This window comes from Drosophila kikkawai, chromosome 2L (genome assembly GCF_030179895.1).
Source record: "Drosophila kikkawai strain 14028-0561.14 chromosome 2L, DkikHiC1v2, whole genome shotgun sequence".
NCBI lineage: Eukaryota > Metazoa > Arthropoda > Insecta > Diptera > Drosophilidae > Drosophila > Drosophila kikkawai.
Window position 1 is genome coordinate 6,613,794 of NC_091728.1, and position 11,295 is coordinate 6,625,088.

The following is an 11,295-nucleotide window of genomic DNA, read 5'->3' on the forward strand; positions in this document are numbered from 1 at the left end:
CGGCAGACGAGATGCGTCAGGTGTGACGTCAGGGGCAGGACAGTTCATTAAACTTGGCCCGGACCGGCACGGCTCGGCTCGGCCAGGATGTGCAGCACTTAATTAGCCAAACTAAAGACGCCGCCTGGCCGAAAGTTTAATGAACTTGGGCCAGGGACAGGACCAGGGGTATGCCTACAATAGCTGAAATCAAAAGCAGGATCCGCACCACCACCCCAAGGCGATGTCTGCACAAATTAGCCGGCACAAGGCGCAAAAAGGATATGCGAAAGTGGTCAACAATTACACAAGGCCCGGTCCGGATAGCAGGAAGTGAGAAACCAGGAAGAGGAGGCTAGGACGCTCCAAGAATAAGCAGCAAACGACCTCAATGAATGACATTTAATTATTTCATCAAGAAAGCAAATAGCCCAAGGGCCAAACAATCAACTTTTCTCCGGCAAAAGGCACAATACCTCGTTTTGCTGTTGCCCTTATTACTTTACTTTTCTCTTTTTTTTTTTTGGTAATAATGCAGGCCTGGCCAGCCTGGAGGGGGTGTGGCAAACTCCCAAAAGATGCTGGTCCTGCTGATGTTGATTGTTTCTTGTGCCCTTTGAGCAGAACAACCGGGCGGGGCTTAACCAGATCAGAATACCGGCTGGCCTTAAACTTGTACTAATCCCAAAAGGTCAAACAAGGAAATGCTGTCGAAGTCAATAGTAAACACCAAATGTAGCTCTATTTTTTTCGGGAATGAAGACTGTACAGAAAGCATGTTTACTTTTTAATGGAGTTTTCCTGCTAAACTGAATTTGTTGCTTTTAATCCAGGTTTTCCAAAATAAATTCATTAGCCGAAAATGGCTTTTTTTATTTATTTCATAATAATAAAATTATCCTTTTAGAAGCGAACAAAGTATTAAAAACAAGTGTAATTATGTTTTATTTTATTAAAAATAAAAAAAAACCCTCGAAAATAATACAAAAATCTAACAAAATAAATAAATTTTAAGATAAGTATAAAAAGCTCTGGCAGAAATTAAGGGATCTCTGATAAACGCTTAATCACGAAATAACGAGAACTCTCAATGCTGTTTAATCTGGATTTAAAAAGTTTTCCCACTCTTCCCCAACGCTTAACAATGGCAAAAGATTTTCCCATCTTGACCTTTTCATAGGCCCCGCACGGCCATCAATTAATCAGTTCTTGCAAACAAACTTAGTGGGCCTTGTATGTGTGAGTGGTTGGGGCAAGGACAAAAGGGCTGAATGCAGCCCCAATCGAGGGGCAGCCGAGGACACACAGCGAGGGCTGCTCCTCTCTATTTGATGAGTCCACAGATGCTAGAGCCAGTGGATAGACCCAACCAGTATCCTCGCATATCCTCGCTGCTTTGGCTGCCTGTGACAATTACGCAAATTGTTGTTGTCATTATGTAAACACTTGTTTATGTCAAATTTGACATTTGATACGAGCGCGCACGCTGGCCGGCGGACACAGGACCAGCAGGAGGCGCACAAGGAGAAGGAGGGCCAGTAAGGGACGGAGCCGTGCAATATGTCAAACGGCAGGTGAGCCTGGACATGTCCATGTTACACTTGATTAAGTAGGCGCTGAGTTCGACGAAATGCTTTTTAGATGGACCTCCTCTGAACTGGAAAGGTGCGAGACGCCACACCGGGCACAGGGATGGCTGCGGTTCATTGTCGAATTGACACGATGGGCGGAAACGAGGCCGTGGCCCAAGGTGGGGGTCACAGGACGTGCCAAATTATTGACAGCAGCAGCGGCAGCGACGGGATGGATGCTTGTCCCCTGTTCTGAGTGAGTTCACAAGTGTGTACCTCGGTGCTCGTCGGCGTATGTGTGTTGGTTAATTAATAAGACGTCCTTTGCCTGCCATTGACTGGGCGTGTAGAGGGTGGTAAATGGCCAAGAGCCATATGCCAGCCGGTCCCCGTTTCCCAAGTCAAGGTTAGCTCATCCGTAGCTGTGCCTCATTAGCACCAGAAAAGACCGGGCAACCAAAAATCAGGCCCATCAGAAGGCACTAGTGCTTGCAGTAAAATAAAGTCAGAGAAGGATTTCATGGAAAAATAATGTTCAATATGCCTGACCACAATTGGAAGTGCTAAAATATTTTACCCTGTCTAGCCTGAGGCTAACCAATTAACCCCTTCCAAGGAAAATACGTACATACAATCGTGGACATAAGTATTTTGACACAGATTATGGCTATATTACAGCGCGTGTCTCTTTGTACTCGTAAAAGTTACGGGATCCATTTCACTTTCCAGTAAGAGATTATATTTAAATCTTTAAAAGAGCAAAAGATGACACTGATAAGTAAATTAACTTCTTTGCTATGTCCCGTGATGTGAGAGATCATGCATTTTTGGGTGGACAAAAATATTTTGACATTGCATTCAATTAGCTCTCATTTGTTTCGTGCGCATAAAATACAGTTTATTATTATTTATAACTCCAGCTCATACATTTTTTAGCAGCTTTAATATATTTTTTGTAAATTTTCCTAATTTCTGTACCGTTATTTAATGAAAATATGGGTAAAACACGGGAGCTAAGCCAAATCCAGCAAAACAAAATAGTAATTAAGTACCAAGCAGGTATTTCGGTCCAGAACCTCAACATATTTTATAAAGTACCCCGACAAACCATTTACTACCAAATTGACAAACATAAACTGACAATTTCGACGGATAATTTAGTCAGAAAAGGGCGACCACGCTAGACCACGCCTAGACAAGATCGTCTAATCCTTTCAAAATTTAAAGATAATGTCCTTATTATACCAAAAGCAGCTTCAATGGAAGTTCAAAACGATTATAATTTTTAAATTAGTAGAAAAACAGTTGAAAGAAAACTTAAAAAGGCTAACTTTGCTACTAATGTGGCCCGTCATTTCACCTTAAAATGAGTTGAAACGATTAGCCTTTGCCAAATCATTTGTTAACAGCCTCAATCGTTTTGGGAACAAATTTTGTGGACCGATGAGAGTCCTTTTGAGTACCATGGTTAAAAAAAAAGAAATTTACTGCAGATTACCAAAAAATATTCGCAAGAAAGTGCGGCCTAATCGGCTAATCGTTTCAACTCATTTTTAGGTGAAATGAAAGGTATCTGACGGGCCACAAAGTATCAAAATTAGCCTCTTTAAATAATATTTCAACTGTTTTTTTACAAATTAAAATATCATAATCGTTTTTAACTTCCATTGAAACTTTGTTTGGTTTAATAAGGACATGTTCTTTAAATTTTGCAAAGATTAGACGTTCTTGTCTAGGCGTAGTTTTGCAAGGTCGTCCTTTTCTGACTAAATTATTCGTCGAATTTGTCTGTTTATGTTTGTTAATTTTGTTTGTCGGGGTACTTTATAAAATATGCTGAGGTTCTGGACCGAAATACCTGCTTGGTACTTAATTACTATTTTGTTTTGCTGGATTTGGCTTAGCTCCCGTGTTTTACCCATATTTTCATTAAATAACGGTACAGAAATTAGGAAAATTGGCAAATAATGTATTAAAGCTGCTAAAAGATTTATAAGCTGGAGTTATAAATATCAAACAACGTCCTTTAATGCGCACGAAACAAATGAGAACTGATTGAATGCAATGTCAAAATATTTTTGTCCACCCAAAAATGCATGATCTCTCACATCACGGGACATAGCAAAGAAGTTAATTTACTTATCAGTAACATCTTTTGCTCTATTAAAGATTTAAATATAATCTCTTACTGGAAAGTAAAATGGGTCCCGTAACTTTTACGAGTACAAAGAGACACGCGCTGGAATATAGCTATAAGCTGTGTCAAAATACTTATGTCCACGATTGTATGCTATCTTATTACTGCCTGCCAATGCTGGAATGGAAAATACATTTTGAAGCTGTGCTGCAATCCAAAAAATAAATAAATTTAAGCAAACGCAAGAGCAATGCGAAGTAAAATGTCATCGTTTGCTTCGATTTGATGTCAGTGCTTAAACAATAAGGATTCTGGTGGCTGCCCCTTTCTGTTCTGCGTGCTCCTCTCTCCATTCAGACACTGGCAATGGCCACTGTAAATCTCGCCTTTCAACTGCTCACAATTTCCACAATGCAATTTTCAATGCGTTTTATCGAATGCTTCTTGTCTGCCAAACGTCATACACATGTTCCCCCCGCCCTTGGGAGCAACCGGGACACCCAGGATACCCATCCTTTATCCCTCTCATGCTCTTGTTTGTGTGCGTCTGTATCGAGTTGTTGCCATTTTGTTGCATACTTTTGTGCACGCTCATCGGCAAATTGAATTTATGCGCTGCAGGCAATGGGAAAAACTCTTGCAGAGAGTTGGGTTGGGCAGGACAAGCATTGATTTCGTCATGTCAGGAGTGGAGAATGCCGAAAGGGGGGCATTGCAGAGTGCACGGATTGTGCACACTGGATGCGCATAAAATCCTGTCGTTTTGGCACCACATCAACTGCTTCTCACACAAATTCCCATGCATATTACATTCAGCTGAGCTTTCGGAAGGAAGGGGCTAATTCCCTAGCCATGCTGCCATGCTGCCATTCCGTTTTATTCGCGGAATGCCCGTCAGGCTTCACATCCCTCCGCATATTCCATATCCATAACCCCTGGCAAACCCAGGTCGATATATCCGCAGTTAGAACTCCTCCTGCACGGATTTAATGGCGACAATAATCAGTGGGTTACACTTAAGACTAATACAGTCGGGAATCAGGCCTCCACCGCCTCCTCCTCCTCGGGCTCCACTCGCTTGGGAGCCGGCTTGCGCCTCGAGGGACCGCGAACTCGCGGCGGCCTCTTGGTGGTGGTGGACTTGGGCTTGGGGTTCTCCAGCTCATCCAGCTCGGCATCGGTCAAACGGTCCTTGTACCAGTCGGCGCTGCAATAGAGAGATATGTAATTAGGTATCTAATATGTATATATTTCCTTTAAAATTTCTTACCAATCGGGCACCTTGCGAGCCCAGTCGCACAGGGCCTTCTCCTCGTCAAAGACCTGGCCCAGCTTGCATCCGTTTCGCCTGGGAACATCTCCATTGACGCAGACATAGAAGAACTGACAATCATCGGGATCGGCATAGCGGGGATGGGTCACTGCAATGCTCTCGTTCACCTTGGGGCACTCGAACTCGAAAATATCCTCCGACTTGCAGCCGGTGACGCCGACCTCATCGGGCCAGGTGCAAATGCCAGTCTTGGGATTGAAGACCAGGCCCTGTGGGCAGGTGATCATGTTAAACTGGCCGTCCACGCAGAAGTAGAACTTGTCGCAAATTCCAGGCTTCTCATGGCCAAAGTATCCGTTCTTCCGGGGACAGTGAAGCGAGGATTGAGGGGTTTCTGGTGGATGCAACAGTTTCAGCAATTAAAATAATTTAAAAATCACAAAGAGCCAGGGAAACAGTCGTATTTTCTGACATCTCTTTATGTTCTTTTCTTTCTGCAGTTTTGTGAATACATTTTGCTTTTTGGCAGCCGGCACAAAGGTACGTACACACACATTCATTCAGGTGCATATAGTATTTACATACATAACATAATATATGTATGGGCAGGGCCAACGGGAGACAAAGGTAATTGAAATTGCTAATGGGCCAGCACAATGAGCGTACTAATTGCCCTGATGGGTGGACAAATAATTTATTTAGTAACTAAAACGCTGGGTAATATTTTATATTAGCAACTTAAAAGCAAGCACTGAACAAGTGACAGCATTTAAGGGAATATCATTAAAGCCGCCTTGCTTAAATCGTTTTAGTGCTAGCAATTTAACTGGGGGAGAAATGGAGGATGAACTTTAATAAAGTCCTCTGTCGAAAAGTTTGAAGGATGCGCCACACACACGTGGCACATGTCAGGGAATTCGCACCAAACTTTAAAGCTGCGGGAAGCCAATTGCTGATGCCGCGGCTTAAAATTTCGATGGCTCCAGACTCTCCGTTGGGGAAATAATAAAATCACGAATAAAACAAGTCTACCGAGGGGCCAAGGAAAATAAAAACAAAGCACCGTCGCAAGACCAAAGACCTATTGACGACAACAATTTGGGTTAACCGCCTCGCATGCCGTTTGCATAATAAATAAGTTGACAAAAAGCGCAGCCCAGAAGTAACGAGCAAATAAGTGCGGGCACGCAGCGCGTTTATGGGCTGATTTTGGCCATCGTAGGAGGAGGAGAAGAACTCCGGCAGGAGCTTTCAGGAAGGAGCCGGTTTTGTTTTTAAATATAGCGTGGGATTCTCTTGTCACGCGGTGTGCGGCGCATACGTAACGCGCCTCCACAAATTAAGCAGATATGTATATATATATTCCCCGTATATACTCACGTAGCTTGGACCGCTTGGTGCAATCAATGTTGTACGGCAGATCGCACTTCTCCTCGATGGGTGTGTAATCGTTGAAGACCATTCCGTCGGCGCACAGGCGTTCCGTGGCCACGCCATCGCTGCAAGAGGTGCAAATGGGTTTAATACAATTCGCAGCATTACTCATACGCCCCGTGGCCACTTACAGGCAGGCATAGTACTTGTCGCACTGCTTGCTGTCCGGATAGAAGCCATTGGCCTCCGGGCACTGTTCGGTGGGCTCGTACTCCTGCGCCTGCTTGCGCTTGGGCACCACGGAGGCCTCCTGGACGGGATCACGGTCGCGCGGCGGCAAGTGGCGCTGCGAGGTGGGATGACCGACACCCACGCGGAACTGGCCACGTCCCCAGGCCTTCTCCTGGGCAAGGGTAGCCGTGAGACCTGCGAAGGAATACAACAAAAAATATGTTTAAATATATTTTGTACAAGATTATCGAAAATTGAGATAAAGCAAATAATTTAAAAGCCTTTTAATCATTGAAAAATCTCTATATCTTTATAATCTTTAAAGAGAATTTAAATCTAAATTCATTTTTCTCTATTTAATCTGTGTCATTGTCACCTTTCAACACCTAAACAATTTAATTAAATTTATAAACGTATGAATGCTACGCCTAATCGATTTCGACAGCCTCGAAATTCAGCAATTGTTTTCATTTGTCAAAAGTGTAAACACTTGGCTGAATCTATCAGAAATAATAAATTTACACATCTCGGGGCGCTTGATTTGTGCATATAAATAAATGTGTGTTTGCTAATCTTGTTTAATACTTTAACAATAATTGTTTTTTCAATTTTACACATGGTTCCAGAAGTAATGAAATACAATGTACTTGTTTTAATAACAATATTGCAGGCCATAAAGTGCATTTAAGTATTTAAAGCTTCTTAAGGATTATTTTTGGTCAGGAGAAGCTTTTGTTGAGACAATTTCCCAAAAATTAAGTCCTGAATAATGTTGGTATATATTTAAGTCTTTTAAAAGCTTTAAGATTTAGTTTAAGTCTTGATAAGTTTAAAGAAATATAAAGTCTCTTGGGGGCTTGGAGTTTTAATATTTAATTCTGATAATAAGTATAAATAAAAACCAGCTTAGATTTATATTCAGAGACATATTTCTAGTTTCAGCTGCCTTTTGTATTTTATTTTTCTCAGTGCAACTTGCACGTTTTTTGTGTTTTGTTTCTTTTTTGGCCCAACTTTTCCACTTTGTTTGCAAGAAACCCGTTTGCAACGACTTAAGAAACATATAGAGATATGTATATGAGTTAGCGCTTAGCTCTCTGTCTCTGCTGGATTGCGACACAGGCCAAGCGGCCGAGCTGCGACCTTAAAAGTGAAAGTGTCTTATGGGAATTACAACTCCAAGCTGGCTTACAGACATAAACAGCTGACTTAAGACCCGGCATCATCAGCTGTTGCTGAACTGCAGCCTTGAACCGCCAGGCAATTTGGCGGAAAACCAAGACACTTCCGACAAGCTGCAACAGCCGGCCCATTGCATTCACATTCACATTCACAGCAACATCCACATCCACAAACCGATTCAGTAGCTGGCAGCCACTCCTCAAGGTAAACCACTCCAATCAGGCATTGCAAAAATAAATGGTAAAAGAGCGAAGCGAAAAGCAAGCGAGCGGAGAGACACAAGAAAAGACGATTTCAATTTTCGAATTGCCGCCAACGCCAGGGCAGTTACCACAAGTTTATGCGTTGAAATTTAATGAATTCTTCAATAAACTAAATCAAAAAATCTTATTTTTATAAAATTTATATCATAGAACCCAAGAAAATTAGTTAAATTTTGTATTATTTGTATAATTTCCTGAAGTCTCTCGCATAAACACAGCATGCAAATGCCAGCAAGTTGCTGATGGCGACTGGTGACTGCTGACTCCTGATGCTGATGCTGATGCTGACGTTGCCACGGCTGACATTCGATTAAACGTTAATAAAGAAACAATTCCACGGAGCAATTAGTGCGTGAAGTGTCAGGCAACATTTAAGCCAACAAAAACAGCCACCGACTGCAACCAACAACAAGTTGTCGCTGCTTTTGTTGCAGTTTGTCGTGGCTGCCGCTGTTGCAGCTGTCGCTTGTCATTGAAACATGTTTCGTACACGGCCCGGGACCTGGCTGAAAAAAAAACAACAGGCCACACAAACAAGAAGCTTGAAAAGAAAAAGTAGCTAAAGCTTCATAGTTGAGTTGGTAAATACCCTATAAGCAGGCAGGGCTTTGAGGGAAAGGCACTCAGCTGTGATAAATATATATATTTTATCGAACGAATTTAAGATTTTTCAATAGAAGTATCCTAAACTAACTTTGAGAAAGATTTATTTACTATTTATAACTGATTTTAATTTCAACTTAATCAAAGCACAAAAAATATATATATTCCCTAGATTTCCCATTCGACTTCCTTTTTCAAAAAGGGCATTACTCTTTCGTTGTGACGGCAACTCCCGATGTCCTTTCATTTTTATGGAGCTCCTTTTTTTGGCAGCCTCCCGAGTGTGTCAAGCGGAGCGTGGTCTATGCGGTTTCGGGAATGGGACAAGGATTGTGTTTGGGCATGGGAACGGGGCTTGAACCGGGAGCCGCCGCTCTGACGACTGACAGTCTGTCAACAAGTTTGTCATGGAGACTTGACGGCGTTGACTCGGTCCGTTCCCAGTCCGGTTAAACTAGATTAATTGACTGCCTATGACTGCGCCACCCGATCCCCGATCTCTACAGAGATTCCAGTACCCAAAGCGGTGCTAAACTTTTTGTGAGCTCCCGCCCCCCCCCCTTTCGGGCTTAGGTTTTGGGGACAGATTTTCGATTCCAGTCACACACGTCGAGGGTGTCGCGGCTGTCACATCTTGGGAAAGTGCGTGCCGAAGGCGTCGCGTTAAGTTCACTGAACATTAGATGGATTAAAAATAAACAGATTGAAGCACAGCGCACACACACTTTTTTTCATGTCATTCATTGGGCCGATGCGAGATTGATAATAGGACAGCGACTGGTTGAGAGATTGTTAAATTGGATGTGATGTTGCTGGTTCTGGGGCAAAGGTAACTGAACTCCTGGGAAAGCCAAATAAATTATAAACTCTTTGCCCAAGCAAACACACACGCACACTCATGTTGGGCAATCAAATTAAAACTTTTCCATTGTCTCGCCGATTTTGGCATTCAAAAGGCATCAGGAGAGTTTTCCCTCAATTAACTGGGAATTTAATTTATGCCATATTATGTTTGGATACCCGCACTCGACACTCTCCGGCACTTGCCGGCACTCTGTGGCTCCCAGAAATTGCCATACATTTAATTATGAGCTGCTCGGGTGGTGCAGCCGCAATTTGCAATATTTTTCATGGCCATTTTAATATAATTACAAAATTCGGCTTACGCCCCCCAAGCGCCACGCCCCGTGCAACAGTTGCTTGCCTATCAATTTATGTTTTATTTCAACGGAGTTAACATTATGCAATTTTAATGTTTTTGCATATTTCGGGGCGGCGGAGACAAACAAATTTTTAATGAGCTTTCACACAATAAGTGAGCGGAAAATTTACCAGAAAATTAAATTGCCAAATTTCCAATTGCAAATGCAGAACCATAACAGAAACCAAAGCCAAAACCAAAACCAAAGCCATGCAAATTGACGCCGCACAACAGCAGCGACAAGTGTGACAATGCCCAGGATGGATGCCATACAGCGCATACAGATAAAGTATATATATGCTATATATGGCATTTACACGTGTTCAGTGCCATCGAAATCGGACGACGGGCAGTTGACATGATGCGAGGGCCACGCTGCACACACACTGCAGATATGCATAAACATGCTGGCAAATAATGTTAACAACCATATTTTTCAGATCGCCAAAGTCTCGGTGTTACGGTGCTAAGGCATTTGCATATCGTTGGGACGGATGCCATTTGTTTGCTGTTTGTTGGCCGTTTGTACGACGTTTATTTGGTTTTTCGGCCAACAATTAGATGGCAATTGTTTGCAGAGCATTAAAGTCAGGGCTCATTATTCAAATGGAGTTCGCACCGAACGGTATTGACGTTGCCATTAATTGGCAAATGCAATTAAGAGAGCTTTTTTCACACTTACCCGCGGCCAGAGCCAAAGCAAATATGCAAATTTTCACCAATGCCATTTCGTTAGCCGACATAAAACCTGCACGGACAGATATAGATTATTTATTAAATATTGTAAATTAATATGCTTTCCGGCGGCACTTTAACGGTATTCAAACGCAATCCCCTGGCTTTTCGCGTCGCGTCGCCACCGACGGCGGCCATTTCGAATCACTTGGCCCTCGCCCTCCATTTTGATATTCGATTTCATCGGCTTGGGGGCTACACTCGGAGAAATCGGCACCTACCCAGTCCGTGTAAGTGCGCTCGCGTCGCCGTCTCGTACAAAACTGTGCGATCGGCTTGAGGCGGGAATGAGTTTTAACCAGGTTTAGTTTCGACCTCTGAGCTTTAGGGAACTGCATTGAGATGGTGGCGCATGCGCAGTTGGGAGAGAACCGGTCTAAGCTTTAGAGAAAGCTCAGCTTCGCGTATCATCGCTCGAAAATGTCAGGGATTAACGCTTAACCCACTGGCAATCTTCATTAACTGCGTAAAATATACAAATTTTAATATTAAATTGGCAAAATTATCATTACCCTAAATCTTACCCTTGGTTCATAAAAGGAATTTATATTTCCGATATCCGATATTTATAATCCGATATAAAATTAATGCTCTTTTGGCCGAGTTATGATATTTTTAATTTAAAAAAAAATTAAGAAGTTTTTTAATATAAAAAATCAGATTTTATAATACAAAATAATATTTTTCTAAGTCAAGAAATCATTTTCGACCCCATAAACCATATATATTCTTGATCAGCATCAACA

General features: G+C 42.3%; 1 protein-coding gene and 1 long non-coding RNA gene across 2 annotated transcripts; one reads left to right on the top strand and one right to left on the bottom strand.

The window, feature by feature from the left end:
• The first annotated feature begins 1,244 nt into the window (after window positions 1-1,244).
• LOC138927901 (uncharacterized) lies at window positions 1,245-2,115 on the top strand. The gene is made up of 3 exons (XR_011444351.1): window positions 1,245-1,553; window positions 1,621-1,806; window positions 1,901-2,115. It is a non-coding gene; the product is annotated as an uncharacterized lncRNA (long non-coding RNA).
• Window positions 2,116-3,875: 1,760 nt separating this feature from the next.
• On the bottom strand, window positions 3,876-10,811 carry obst-B (obstructor-B). The gene is made up of 6 exons (XM_017177221.2): window positions 10,771-10,811; window positions 10,497-10,562; window positions 6,526-6,760; window positions 6,341-6,459; window positions 4,958-5,354; window positions 3,876-4,894 (listed from the first exon to the last, which is right to left on the bottom strand). Exons 2-6 carry the CDS (start codon window positions 10,555-10,557, stop codon window positions 4,726-4,728), a joined length of 981 nt encoding a protein of 326 aa, XP_017032710.1. The 5' UTR covers window positions 10,558-10,562; window positions 10,771-10,811; the 3' UTR covers window positions 3,876-4,725.
• Window positions 10,812-11,295: the final 484 nt, after the last annotated feature.

Bases quoted from the DNA above. Each gene is read 5' to 3' on its own strand.
- obst-B (XM_017177221.2), bottom strand. From the start codon at position 10,557: ATGTCGGCTAACGAAATGGCATTGGTGAAAATTTGCATATTTGCTTTG. The intron at 6,761-10,496 runs GTAAGTGTGAAA...ATTCCTTCGCAG, and splicing joins TGCTTTGGCTCTGGCCGCGG to GTCTCACGGCTACCCTTGCC. The intron at 6,460-6,525 runs GTAAGTGGCCAC...CACCTCTTGCAG, and splicing joins GACAAGTACTATGCCTGCCT to CGATGGCGTGGCCACGGAAC.